Source organism: Amblyraja radiata, chromosome 14 (genome assembly GCF_010909765.2).
Source record: "Amblyraja radiata isolate CabotCenter1 chromosome 14, sAmbRad1.1.pri, whole genome shotgun sequence".
Lineage (NCBI taxonomy): Eukaryota > Metazoa > Chordata > Chondrichthyes > Rajiformes > Rajidae > Amblyraja > Amblyraja radiata.
Window position 1 is genome coordinate 34,188,070 of NC_045969.1, and position 14,937 is coordinate 34,203,006.

General features: G+C 39.2%; 1 protein-coding gene across 9 annotated transcripts in view; it reads left to right on the plus strand.

Moving 5' to 3' along the window:
• bcor (BCL6 corepressor) overlaps nucleotides 1-12,807 on the plus strand; it is a 262,619-nt gene extending 249,812 nt beyond the window's left edge. For all 9 annotated transcript variants that reach the window (XM_033033089.1, XM_033033090.1, XM_033033093.1 and 6 more), the window contains 6 exons: nucleotides 315-584; nucleotides 2,519-2,685; nucleotides 4,793-4,938; nucleotides 8,600-8,677; nucleotides 10,458-10,605; nucleotides 11,548-12,807. In XM_033033089.1, coding sequence (XP_032888980.1) covers nucleotides 315-584; nucleotides 2,519-2,685; nucleotides 4,793-4,938; nucleotides 8,600-8,677; nucleotides 10,458-10,605; nucleotides 11,548-11,836 — 1,098 coding nt within the window. In that variant the 3' untranslated portion in view covers nucleotides 11,837-12,807. The remainder of the gene's footprint in view (nucleotides 1-314; nucleotides 585-2,518; nucleotides 2,686-4,792; nucleotides 4,939-8,599; nucleotides 8,678-10,457; nucleotides 10,606-11,547) is intronic.
• Nucleotides 12,808-14,937: the final 2,130 nt, after the last annotated feature.

A 14,937-nucleotide genomic window follows, 5' to 3' on the forward strand; every position in this document is an offset into this window, starting at 1 on the left:
ATTTTTTGAATATGTCTGGCATGTTTCACTTCTGGGGTAAGTTGTGTGCCGTTCCAAGAATGTGCAGAATTTTGTTCGTCTTGTCTAAACAATGACCTTGATTTCACATCATGATAATCTGTTGCATTGAAAGCAATTTTGAGATGTTTCAGAAAAACAAGGCACTATGTAAATGTTAGAATTTGCTTTGTTGCTCTTCACCTGACCTGTCTTTATTCCTAATTAAGCAGAGAATTTAGATCAAATGTCCACAAAGTAATTATTTTTGCAAATTCCATCCTAGTAACAATCTTCCCGTTGTTAATTTACTACAGGTCAGTGTGATCAGGAATTCCAGAAAACGCCCAGCACTAACTATGGACACAGATGCCACACCAAAGAAAACATGCGAGCAGAAGTCCTCTGATCGTTTATTGCCGATTCCATTAATACTGCAGTCCTCCCGGCCTCTGAATGCACAAGCACTCATCAGTCCACAGGAGACATCAATAAATCGCCCCATGCCACCGGAGGCACGCAGACTCATTGTCAATAAAAATGCCGGTGAAACCTTATTGCAAAGAGCAGCACGTCTAGGCTATGAGGTAGATATTTGTTTAAACAGAAATCATTTTAAAATTTCTTAAAACTGTATCCTATTTTTAAAAGCCACAATAATTTTGGCACATGCAATATTTAAACACAACAAAAAATGTATACTGCAATTTCTAAGAGTACACCATAAAAAAATAAGAAATGGCCACAGGGATAAATTGAATAGTACTGTGAGCTTGTTCTGCCTGTTAAAAAGATCACGGTTAATCTTGTTTCCTTGCTGATTTCAATACTTCTCTTGCTGCCAAATGTACTCAACAGTTGAGTACACACTGTTTTGGGTGGAGAATTCCAAAGATCCATAGCCATCATGAGAAAAAAAATTCTGTTTGTCCAAGTCCTAAATGACCTACACAAGACTCTGAGATTGCTGTCTGGTTCCAGATTCCTCAGCTGAAGGGAAAAGCGTGCAACCTGACAATCCATGACATCACCTGTTGATCGTTTTAAACTCCAGTGTTACTCAATCTCTTCTCGTAGTTCAGCTCTGATACCAGTTGGCATTTAGCTCTGCAATCTCCAAGGCAAGCGTCAGTCATACAGCACAGAAACAGGCCCCGCGACCCCTACTCATCCATGCTGACCAAGATGCCCATCTAAGCTAGTTAAATTTGCCTGCATTTGGTCCGTATCCCTCTAAATCTTTAATATCTATGAATCTGTCCACGTGCCTTTTAAATCTTATAGTACCTGCCTCAGCTACCTCCTTTGGCAGCTCATTTCACATACCCACCACGCTCTGAGTGAGACACGTTGCCCCTCAGGTTCCTATTAAAGGGTCTGTCCCACTTGGCCGCAATTTCCAAATTCACACATAGGTGACAGATGAAATGTAATGCCTAGAAAATGGTTTTACATTTAGGAAGAATAAAGGCAATGCAATCTAGAGGATACATTTCTAAAATGCGTACTACAATAACAGAGATACATAGGTATATGCTCCAGATGGTTGGCAGGGCAGGTTGAGAATCTGGACACCCACAACATGACATCCAAGATATTTGAACCAACCTTTCCAAATCTGTCATCCTTTGTTCTTTCCCTTTTTCAATATCTTCCCATTGCTCACTTATATTTACTGAAATTCCCTTATTCTACCATCGTATTTATGTAATTTACCAACACTGTATCATCATCATTACCATCATGCCTAAGGTATTTCAGGCCCACAAATGGATTAGAACATAAATTCAGAAGTAATAAAAACAGAATTAGGCCATTCAGCCCATCGAGTCTACTCCGCCTTCAATCATGGCTGAACTATCTTTCCCTCTCAACCCCATTCTCCTACCTTCTCCCCATAACCTTTGACACCCTTACTAATTAACATGGAACAGTACAGGTACAGGGTTTGCAGCCATGATGCCAAGCTAAATGAATTCCATCTGCCTGCACATGATCCATGCTCCTCCATTCAATGCATATTCATGTGCCCATCTAAATGCCTTCATAAACCACTATTATATCTTATTATGTTGGAAATTTCACATTATTCAAACAACTTTAACGAATTTAGAAAATATTTGCCAATTCAACATACAAGGCTTGGATTGATTATCCTACAGCAAAATAGTTTTTTCAATGCTACAACTTTTTAGCTTAAGATAATAACCTTTGAAATATTTGGAAGCTCAATAACAACACAAATGTGTATGTAAAAGACTTTAATGGAACAAAAACTCCCACGGTCTTCCACAGCGAAGGCTATTGAACAAGACTCAAGGCCACCAATGGTGATACAAGTTCAGATGACAGCTTGCTTTAAGAGGAATATTTGAAAGCAGGTAGAAAAACATTGAGGTTAAGGGAGGGAAATGCAGGCTAGTGAATTGAAAGATTGGGGCATTTTGGCAGGTACATTTGCAGCAGAAATCTAACCTTTGTTTCATAATGCAAGTTAATTCATTGTGTTTTTCTTCGCCAGGAGGTCGTGTTGTACTGTTTGGAAAACAAGGTTTGTGATGTAAATCATCACGATAATGCAGGTTATTGTGCTCTACATGAAGCCTGTGCCAGAGGATGGCTCAGCATTGCATGTCACCTTCTGGAACATGGAGCTGATGTCAACTGCAGTGCCCAGGATGGAACAAGGTATACATTTTCTCTGGTTATTGGAGTCATTCCTGGCTACTCCCTCTTCTCCCCTCTCCCAACAGGCAACAGGCCCTTCAGCCCATCTTGCCCGTACTGACCAAGATATCCCATCTACATTATTCCCACCTGCTAGCATTTGGACCAAATCCCTCTCACATGTACCTGTACAAATGTAATTTTTTTGCATATAAATTACTTTGTTATTTTTGTTTAGCTGGGCAAAGTAGAATTAAACAAGGAATGGAGCATTTTCTCATTGCAGCACCAAGGTTCAGCCTCATGTGTGATAGTTGTGACAAAGAGCGACTGAGTGCGATGGTTGTGGGTACGAGTCCTGCTCCTGAGATTTAGACTTATTATAGTGTGGTGAAGTGAGAATGTTTCCTTGTGCTTAGTGCCATCTTTTCGGTAAAATATTAAACCAAACCAGGAAGCACAAGGAATTACAGATGCTGGAATCTTGAGTTTTGGAGGAACTGAGTGGTTAGGCAGCATCTGCGGATGGAAATGGCCAAACAACAGTTTGTCTGTTCATTTTGTTTCTCTAGCACTTTGTCTTTTAGTCAATAGACCAAACCTGTTTGTTATCCCAGATGAATTCTAACTGTCCAAGCACCAATTTGAAGAGCAGGGGAGTTATTTCCAGTGTCCGAATCAATATTTACAGTGCAATTAAGGTTACCAAAAATAAAATAGAATGTCCGGACATTGTCATCCATGTTTGTTCAGGTTTACTGAGTGACTAATCTTCATTAGTTGTAATATGCTTTGTGATTTGAGTATAGGAGCAGGGAGGTTCTACTGCAGTTGTACAGGGTATTGGTGAGACCACACCTGGAGTATTGTGTACAGTTTTGGTTTCCAAATCTGAGGAAAGACATTCTTGCCTTAGAGGGAGTACAGAGAAGGTTCACCAGACTGATTCCTGGGATGTCAGGACTTTCATATGAAGAAAGGCTGGATAGACTCGGCTTGCACTCGCTAGAATTTAGAAGATTGAAGGGGGGTCTTATAGAAACTTACAAAATTCTTAAGGGGTTGGACAGGCTAGATGCAGGAAGATTGTTCCCGATGTTGGGGAAGTACAGGAAAAAGGGGTCACAGTTTAAGGATAAAGGGGAAATCCTTTAGGACCGAGATGAGAAAAACATTTTTCACACAGAGAGTGGTGAATCTCTGGAACTCTCTGCCACAGAAGGTAGTTGAGGCCAGTTCATTGGCTATATTTAAGAGGGAGTTAGATGTGGCCCTTGTGGCTAAAGGGATCAGGGGGTATGGAGAGAAGGCAGGTACAGGATACTGAGTTGGATGATCAGCCATGATCATATTGAATGGCGGTGCAGGCTCGAAGGGCCGAATGGCCTACTTCTGCACCGATTTTCTATGTTTCTATGTGATGTCTGGATATAAAGCAAGGTACTATACACGAGTATTTTATTTTAAACAATGTCAAATACATTGCCCAATGTAGCCAAGAGGTATTCAGATAGGACATGTTACATCATCTCTGTGAGCACAGTGATAGGGAACTATATTTGCCATTAGTAATGTTGCTCAATTGACCCTTCGATATCCAGTACTTCTGTCTTTCTACTGAACAGCTATATATCTGATTCTTAAACAAATACTCCCTAAATAAAATATTACTGAGTTTACCCCTGCATATGCAGCTGCGTGATTAATTTAGGCTGCAGAGAACCATCAAAGCATCCCCAACAAATAGCAATCCTGTATCCTTCTCAAAGGAAGTAAAATTACTAATTCAAGCTTAATGCCAAACTGGTGTTTATTGGTCTCTGTTGGAATATACCTAATTATGGACAAATTGGTTACTGTTACAAGGTTATCATGAATGACCAGTGTTCGGTGATTTACCATCGGTATATATATATATATATATATATATATATATATATATATATATATTGTATATATACATTGTGTATATATAATGGTTTGGTTTAATATATATAATGGTTCCCTGGTAAAGTTCAATTTGGGCATTAATCCCCATATGTCATTAACCCATCATAAGTTACAGCAGAAGTGAGAGGAAGGAAGCATGCTAGTCGAACATCAAATTAAATAGCTTTTTTTTCTGCAGGCCAATCCATGATGCAGTTGAAAACGATCACTTGGAAGTGGTCCGACTCTTGCTTTCATACAGCGCAGATCCAACTCTGGCCACGTACTCTGGTCGAACTATTCTCAAAATGGCACATAGTGAAGTGATGGAAATGTTTCTGTCAGGTATGTTCATCTTCCAGTTCAACTTGTGCTTTGTAAAATTCCCTCTGCTGTAAACCTGGCAGCGCAACAGTGGAAGACTAAAAACTATTTAATTCAAGTAATTACCACAGGTTATATTTTAATGGGATATTCTCTCCTATGAAAAACATGACATTGTAAGAATAGCTGACAAGCATGAAATCTAGAATGGTTGACTGTAGCAAGAGTACATCATCTTAATATGGACAAAATATCTTTCTGTGGATGGATTCAGATAACCTGAACCCAGCATATTTAAAACTGTGTGTAGATGTGCCCATCCTTTTTCTCCAGAGATGTTGCCTAACCCACTGAGTTACTGAAGAACTTTGTGTTTATCTTCAATATTTAAAACTGTAATATTCCATTGGCTCAATAGATTGTTTTTAAACGTCCTTCATGCCTTGTGTATATACTTTGAGCTAACACAGAGAATGTGCTGCCAGGGGTGGTCATGGAAAGAGCTATGATAGTGGCATTTAAGGGGCTTTTAGATAGGCACATGGATATGTGGAAAATGGGTCCACATGGCTATGGAGATGAGTTTTATTTAGCATCCTGTTCAAGACAGACATTGTGGGCCGAAGGGCCTGTCCCTGTGCATTACTGTAATATGTTCTTAATGTTTTGGAGGGTTTTTAAAGAGCACCTGTCTGGTCAGTTGACAAAAAGTTTTAACGTGTGTGTGTGTGTGTGTCCGTTCCCCCCCCACACTCTGTGTTTGCAAGGTTTGTCTGTAAGTCATTGATCTCAAATATCATTCAATGGCTGGTACCGGTGGTGTGCTTAGAACATGTTCCCTATCACTCAAATGCAAGCTCAGCATTAAGGAACAGTCCAGGTTCATTTAATATTACATTCAATACCCACTTGATCAAAACTTGGGCAAGGCTTCAGACATGGGCTCAGCGATAGAGTAACTGTCTTATAGCCCCAGGGACCTGGGTTTGATTTTGACTATGGGTGCTGTCTGTACAGAGTTTGTACATTCTCCCTGTGACTATGTGAGTTTTTTCTGAGTGTTCCGTTTTCTTCCCACATTCGAAAGATGTGCGGCTTTGTAGATTAATTGTCTTCTGTAAATTGTCCCTAATGAGCAGGGTAGAACTAGTGTACAGATGGGCCGAAGGGCCTGTTGCCATTCTGTATCTCTGAAACTAAAACAATGAATGGGAATGGTCCAGGTTGGGCATAGATGTACGTGCTTTCATCACATGATGTTGTACACAGTGACAATGCCAACTTACAAAGCAGGATCTTTTTTTCTTAAGCAAAGTGCATTGGATGTAATGTATAATGCATGATAATAAGTCTGCTCTCAGCACAGTCATTGAGTTAAAGATGAGGTCAAATGCATATCCAAGTCCACAGCAATCAGTTAATTCTGCAGAAAACAAATTTGATCTACTCAGAAAAGTGATTCTGTGAAATGAATGAAAGAAACAGAAGTGATGATAGAGACCACTGCAAACTCTCCTAATAAATATAGGGCAATTGCTGCAGATCCTGTTGCAGAGATTAGCATTTGAGAGACTTTTGGAAAGGCATACAAATATGGAGTGATGGAGTGATATCGATCATATGCAGGTAGATAACATATTGGCATATGTTCGGCACAGATATTCTGGCCTAAAGGGCCTGTTCTGGTGCTTTACTCTTCAATTTTGTATGTTTGTAGTTTGAGATGGAGGATGGTTGACTTCAAATGATCTGTAATAATTTGGTCACGGTCACTTAGACCAATGCAACTTAATTTCCTTTCTATCTGGGAAGAGTATTACCCTCTATATGTCACAGGGGAATTGAACTAAATTGGACTAAGACAAAATATTTCATCAGATGTATCTCTGCAATGGGATAGGACCCAGTTGCCTTTAGGAAGTACTTAACTTAGCTGTTATTTAAATGAACACTAACACAGCTATCTGGCTGAAAAAACAGGCACTGATTTATGGTATCCTCAAAGACTTTCTATTTGCCCAAAGAAACTTCTAACCTATTTGGGTACTATTGCTTGACTCCATAAGGGAGTGGTAGCACAAAATAATATAAATACCTGGCACTCTTGCATTGAATCTCAATTTACCTGAAATTTGTAATTGCAGGTGTTTCTGGAGTCTATGCAAATCCAGTCAGATAACTTTAAGCTGGCTCATATAGTTACTCGGTTAGCATTTAGATATATTGTATAAACATACATATATACTCCCTCTGCTTAAAATAAATAATTTACTGTTAATATAAAACATTCAGTTTGTTTAATTGTTTGTTTCTTTCTATAAATGCAGAATATTTTCCCTAATTATCTAAATAAAAGACATGAACAATGGGGACACTGAATTAACAGTTGTTGAGTTGCTTTGAATGGACTTTGCTCTTTCATCAAAAAATACATTGATACCTTTTTTCAAATGCACCGCTGAACTAGCAGTTAAATCTCAATGATGCTTCATTGTTCTCGATACTCCTTCCCCACTTCACAAAAGGCAAATCTGTGTCATTGACGGCCGAGAACCCAACAAATAAACATGCAGCCTTGAAATGTCATAAAAATGATGCCTAGTGTTTTGTATAGCTATGTAATTATATTTTACATGTGAACACACATAAATGTCAGACAGGCATTGTCCATTTGGTGTAGTCTGCCACGCAACATCATGATAGGTCGTGCATTACATCCCCTCGCCAAAGCCTGCAATCTCCTAGGATTTGAGTATAGGAGCAGGGAGGTTCTACTGCAGTTGTACAGGGTCTTGGTGAGACCACACCTGGAGTATTGCGTACAGTTTTGGTCTCCTAATCTGAGGAAAGACATTCTTGCCATAGAGGGAGTACAGAGAAGGTTCACCAGACTGATTCCTGGGATGTCAGGACTTTCATATGAAGAAAGACTGGATAGACTCAGTTTGTACTCGCTAGAATTTAGAAGATTGAGGGGGGATCTTATAGAAACTTACAAAATTCTTAAGGGGTTGGACAGGCTAGATGCAGGAAGATTGTTCCCGATGTTGGGGAAGTCCAGAACAAGGGGTCACAGTTTAAGGATAAGGGGGAAATCTTTTAGGACCGAGATGAGGAAAACTTTTTTCACACAGAGAGTGGTGAATCTCTGGAATTCTCTGCCGCAGAAGGTAGTTGAGGCCAGTTCATTGGTTATATTTAAGAGGGAGTTAGATGTGGCCCTCGTGGCTAAAGGGATCAGGGGGTATGGAGTGAAAGGCAGGTACAGGATACTGAGTTGGATGATCAGCCATGATCATATTGAATGGCGGTGCAGGCTCGAAGGGCCAAATGGCCTACTCCTGCACCTATTTTCTATGTTTCTATGAGAGAAGAAAAGCCAGGTTTAAAAATAAAGGGAAGTAATGTTGTAGGGTGAAGTGGATCAAGAATGCTTTTCTTCAGATACTGGAATTTCATATGTAAATGATATTCTGCATCTGGTCAAACACATTGTTACTTTATATTTACATGTTTGGCTTCATCATTGTTAAATCAGCCATTTTAATTCTAACTTGAGTTGGGATATATGTTTTGCTGCTGTTTTCTGTTAATGTTTTTATGTTGTATGTCACAACTACAATGTGTAGTCATTTGGCCTTCAGTGCTTTGACCAATATGTGTGTTTTTACCTCACCCCCAGAGTATTTTGCCGACTTGCAAGGTCGAATCAATGATGACCCTGGTTTGTACTGGGATTTCTATGGCAGCTCCGTGTGTGGTGAGTGATACACAAAGATACTGCAATTTCAGCAGAAAAGTAATAATTAAATATATACAAAAGTACTATATCAATGCAACAAATGAATTCCCTTCAAGATTAGCTGTTTTTTTCTACATATTGTCTAGGAAAGTTGGGAGGGGGTAGTTGAAATGGATGAAGAAAGGACAGCAATTGAAGGGACAGGTGAAGAGGGGAGTTGAAGGGAAGAAACACGAACTGAGGAAGTAAAGGGAGAAGAGGGATGGTTAAGATTAAGGGAGGGATGGAGACAGGAGGGAAGTGTGAGGGGGAGCACGATGTAGAGGTGGAGATTGCTTTGGTCACTGGAGTATATGCATTAGGTTGTCCTTCATTGCTATATTGGGTGCACCCATTCAGGGCACGGTGTGTCCATTGTACAGGGTGAGGTGATAGGGTTTCACATTTTATTTAGCAGTTATGGTGGTGGAAGTGAGTTGGAGTGGGATCCACCTGTGCTCTGTCATCATTGCAACAATACAAGGTGGCCTTAATAAACCTGCTAAATGTTTGTATAATTGCCAAATGAACCAATGTTGGTAAATGCAAGTTTAATAAATGTTGTTAGAAAAAAAAAAAAGACCAATTACTCCTTGAAAGATAAAGTTACTAGTGAGGTGGGACAGCAAAAGCTCTAGGTACTGGCTATTGGCCGGCTTCGGCATTATTTGAAGAGATCATCATACCTGGGCTGTTGCCAGAAAGTCTGGATAGCTATTGTCCTCCAGTTTTCTGTTCCCTACAGTAGTACATCTTTCCATGGATCAGATCCCCTCCTAACTCACTTCACTCCTGGCTTCATGTGCCTTATCCCTCACTCCCCCCCCTTCATCTGCATGGTGATTGTCTCCAATACCAACCTTCAACTCAATTTCTCCATAATTGGAGGACACGGGATATTGTAGGAAATTCTACCATGTGCCATAGCTTGAGTATTGGATCTGCTCCCTCAGAATGTAAACTATTGTCAAAGTTACCTTCTATTCGGTGCACTACAGTAATTCACAGCTTTGATGAAAGCATCTACCAATCTCAAAGTCTCCAGCACCTGAAAGAATTTGTACACCAGGTACATGGGTCACCTCAAGGTCTGAGCATCATAACGTCAAAATATAGCTGCTTGATTGTCACTGGATCGAACTCCCAGAACATATATCTAACAGTGCTTGAAATTCCTTCACGCACTGGACCAGACCAGTTCAAAGGGCTCAGTCTATCATTTTACTTGGCAGCTTAGGCTGAAACAATAAAAGAAAACTTTTAAATGTTAACTGGCCCTTGGGTTTTGGATATCGAACTGAACGTTAGTGCATCCTTGTTCCTTTTGGAATTCAATAACAAGACTTGCATCCACTTGCATGCACGTTGATATTGTTTGAAAGTGGCCTGTGAATAGAAAAAAAATATTTTGTAAGAATATTTGTTTTATGTCATTTGATACTTTTAAAGGCAAAACTTGATATGACAAGAAATATATCTGCATACTAATGAACTTTTGCAGTCTTTCAATACTATACATTCCTAGCAGTTCATGCACCCAATTGGGTGAGTTGTGTGGTTGCTAATTGAACTCTGTCCCTTCCCAATGGGTGAAAAACCAATTGTGTCCAAAGCCTTGCTCTGCCTTTTTCAGGAGGGAAAGGGGTATCAAGCTGTACATTTTGAAGATTCTAAAATATAGTTATGCATTAGAATTTTATAGCCACAAAAATAAACTCTGTTCTATTTTGCAAGTAACCATTATGTTTTGCCATTTCAGAACCAGTGGAAGAGTCTGGATTTAATGTCTTGGCTAATCCACCAAACCCTGGTGATGAGGAAGAGTATAATGATGATGTGTTGGAATTCGAGTTTTCTGATGCGCCTCTTTTACCTTGTTACAATATTCAGGTTTCACTCTCTCAGGGGTATGTATTCAACATTTATTTTTGGCTATCCAAGGTGATTATTGGTAAATGTAAGCAGCTAACAAGTAATACTGATGGACAGAAAAAGACACAAAGTGCTGGGTGGGTCAGGCAGCATCTCTGGAGGACATGGGTAGGTGACATTTCGGGTTGTGTTCCTCTGACCCAAAACTGGAGGGCACACTGAAAAACAGCATGCTTCCCAATCCCTCATCCATCCCCTGTACCTGATGGCTTTACTGGTGTTGTAACCTAATTTCCTCAGAGTCTCAGATGAAAGTACGAATTGCCTGAAAAGTGAAATGTGATTGTGGTCGTTTATGACTATTTATGTCTTTTGGCACTTCAGGCAAGGCATCAACAACTGTTTGTCATTTGCCATCTTCCCCTCCTCCATCCATCTCCAATTATCCACAGGCAAAAACTGTCAGATTTTCCCAAATGCCTTAAATTGCACTTTCTTTGTATTGAGAATGTAACACTCAGTGCTTGTTTCTGAGACTTAGTTCAAGGTGGCCACAGGCAGCTCTGGCTGAAAGGAATGGGAGGAACTGGGGGGGGGGGGAAAGATGGTGGTAGTTCAGGGCAGAGGGGTTCTGTGGAGGGGGGGGGGGGGGGGGGGAGCATCCATTCTCTGACATCCTTCTTTTTAACATCCTAAAAAAAAAATCTAATCATTCTAACATTGCTGTTTGTAGGAGCACTCCTTGCACAGATTGGTCAATGTTTTATTACATTAGAATTGAAATAATACTTTGAAACTATATCAGACTCTAGAGTATGTACTTTGGGATAGTCAGAATGAGTTTTGCAAGGTGTTGAGACTGTTATATTGCATTAGTTGACAGTCTTCCAAACTATAATACTGTTCATGCAATCCATTATAATGACTTGGCTTATTTTAAAACTTGTAACATGTTTCTTTCTTGTTCTCCAAAACAGTCCCCGGAACTGGCTGCTATTCACTGATGTACTACGGAGATTGAAAGTATCAGCGCGCATCTTTCGGACCTCATTCCCTCACATTGAAAATGCCACCATTTCTGAGGTGGAATTTTATAGACAGGCTTCTTTGAGTCAAGTTTTTACTTATCCGGAGGATTTTGAAACTCCAGACAATGACAATAAAGAAACACTGGAGCTGGTGGAATTCACAAGTGAACTTCAGGACTTATTGGGATCATCTGTCACATACCTGTATGCTGACAATGAGGTGGAAACGTTTAATTAACTGTTGAAGGAACAGTTCTCACACATTAACAGCTGTTCTTACATTCATGGCCTACATTTTAAAGAAATGCTTGTAAATTATGTAAATGATGTGGATCGTTGTGTCTGGGGGGAGATAAATGATATTCTAAATACTAAATGACATAATGTTGTCTATGTTCTTGTACATTTGAAAACCAGAATTCCTTTTTGGATGGAAACGCAATTTTTCAGAAAAGTATCTCTTTGTTTATACATTTCTTTTGTATGCTGTCCGTTTCTTATCTTTATGTAAATGTATTTTTCTGCATATCGGCAAGTAGCTCAAGTTAGGAATGTTTTTCCTGACCCAATGCATATGTAAACACATTCATTTGATAAAATATTTTATTTTAATTTGTTTTTTTAAAGAAGCACTGATTTTAAGATGATGTCCACTTTCAGATCCTGTGGACTCTGTCACACAATCTGTTTGGGAGGCTTGGTTGTGGTGAGGCACTTCACTTTATTGTTTACAAAGTTACCTGCTGTGTGGTCAGGTACACTTAATTGGGTAAAATCCAGCAGCTTGTAAGATAATGAAAATGGTATCCTTGCATCAGATAATAATTGATTTGGATTTACTTTTAAATAACCACCCTCAGACATCATCCAGTCCCTTATACATATATGTAAACATGTTTTACTTTTTTGATTTTATTTAAAAATGAATTTAATATTTTTTCTGTACTTTGTACAAAATTATGAAATTTAAGATTTTAGAGGATTGTACAATAAAATCTGTTTTGTCAAGAGTGGAGTTATACACTGTGGATGTTGGGGAACTAAATGTTTCTGATAGTTGTATAATATTTTAGACCATCTGTTTAACTTTGTAAGTAAAACTGCTGTATATTTAGGTTTATATTTTACACAGTGACTAAAACAATTTTTTCCTTAAAACAAAAGCCAAAAAAAAGTGTCTCGTAATAAAGACATGGTTTGATAAAGGGACATAATGTGCCATATTACTCGTGTACACGTATAATCTCACAATCACAATGCAAGCCCGGAAGTGATTAAGTAAGGTACCACAATTACCACAGAGGTATGTGCTTTCAAAATTATCAAACAAAATAATTGCCCATTCTAAATTATCTTTTTCATCTTCACCTTTCTTAGGTAATATACCACCAACTCAGTTGCACTGGATACCTTTAAGGATTGTGTGCAACATTATTTAAATAGGAAAAACTCTTAACATTTCATGCTTCAATATATTAAGACGCTCACTATTTTTACACTGCAGCTTTTCCATTAGTTTAATCCAGCATATTTGTCTTGTGAAGTGTCTTATTGAAGGATTTCTGCAAAATCATACAGTATTGTAACCAGATTACACCCAATCTATTAATCTAGAAAATCTATCAAATTTGTTAAAAAATAAATTGCTTCTGAACATCATGTTTAATATCTCTAATAGACCATTCTTCCCAATATCATAGAGAGCATTTCTCTGGCTCCTTTTATGAATTGACCTTAGGTGTGATGTTGAGTTGATAAGTCTACCATGCCTTGGCTAATTCTTGAGCTTTTGATTTTCCATAAAAGTACATCAAAAACGTACTGTCCAAAGGGAAGTCTCCCTTCTTCCACAAAGGATAGATGTTTTGCAGAGAATCTATCCAATGTTATTGTCTCTGTTGCTGGTGACCATCTAATGTTGAGCCACTATCAATTATTGATATTTATCGCTATCATTTGTTCATATTGCTTCTTGTTCATCTCATCAAATGTCTCTGATAGGCATGGATAGTAATACCTTTGTCCCAAGGGTGGAAATGACAAAGCTATGTCTTAGGGAGCATCTTAGCAAAACAATACCATGAAAAACTCATATGAAATGTGCAATAACATGGTTTAGGTAACAGTACAGCACTGTGAATACCAACACCAAAATAATCTGAAGGCCAGCACTGCCAGATTTGACACATGATTGAGTACAAATACTGAGCCAACCATGTGCTAGCACAGTACAAAGTCACACCACACTGCTTTGTCTGTGGAACTCAAGCATTCATCTTTATACTTAATACAAGTAAGAAACCTGATCAATCTAACAGACTGTGAATTAGCTTTAACAAAACATCATTTTGCTTAATTTCAGAACCTGCTCAAACCATGTCATTTGAGTCATGGCACGTTGCTGGAAAGGCCAATAAGGCTTGAATATACCCTGATCTGTGATTGTTTAATACTGATAAAATGTGTAAGCATTCAAATTTGTTCTCCTGCTGGCAGTGTCTTTAGAAGAACATTTAATAAGTGAATTGGGGAAAGGATCATTCAATCCATTTGTACAACTCCAGCTTACTGGAGATAATGACGTCCAACTGGGATTGAAAGTCTATAATTGGCACTCAGGCTGGCCTATCAAATATTAATTTGCAAATAAGGTGAGAGGGGGTGGATTTGATAGGAACCTGACTTTTGCCACAGGATGGTGGGTAAATGGAAGGAGCTGCCTGAGGGAGGGGGCGAGGGGGTAGTTGAGGTAGGTACTATAGCGACATTGGGATAGATACATGGATAGGAAAGGTTTAGAGGGATATGGGCCAAAAACAGGCAGATGGGACGTGTAGATGGGGCATCTTGGTTGGCATAGGCATGTTGGGCCAAAGGGCCAGTTTCAATGATGTATGACTATGACAATTAAACAAACTAAAGCAACCACATTTTCTCCATGGGAGCAGTTGCAGACAAGATTTGTCATGTAACTGGGTTCCACATGGTAGGCTGCTCTGGAAGGTTAGATTGCATGGGATCCAAGAAGAGATAGCTGAATGGATAGAAAATTGGCTTCATGGAAGGAAGCAGAGAGTGATGGTGGATGGTTGCTTCTCGGACTGGAGGCCTGTGACGAGTGGTGTGCCTCAGGGTTCGGTGCTGGGCCTGTTGCTGTTTGTCATGTATAATCAATGATTTGGATGAGAACATATGCAACAAGATTAACAAGTTTGCAGATAATACAAAAGTGGGTGATTTTGCAGATAGTGAAGATGGTTGTGAAAAATTGCAGCAGGATCTTGATAAATTGGCCAGGTGGGCTGAGGAATGGTTGATGGAATTTAATACTGAGAAGTG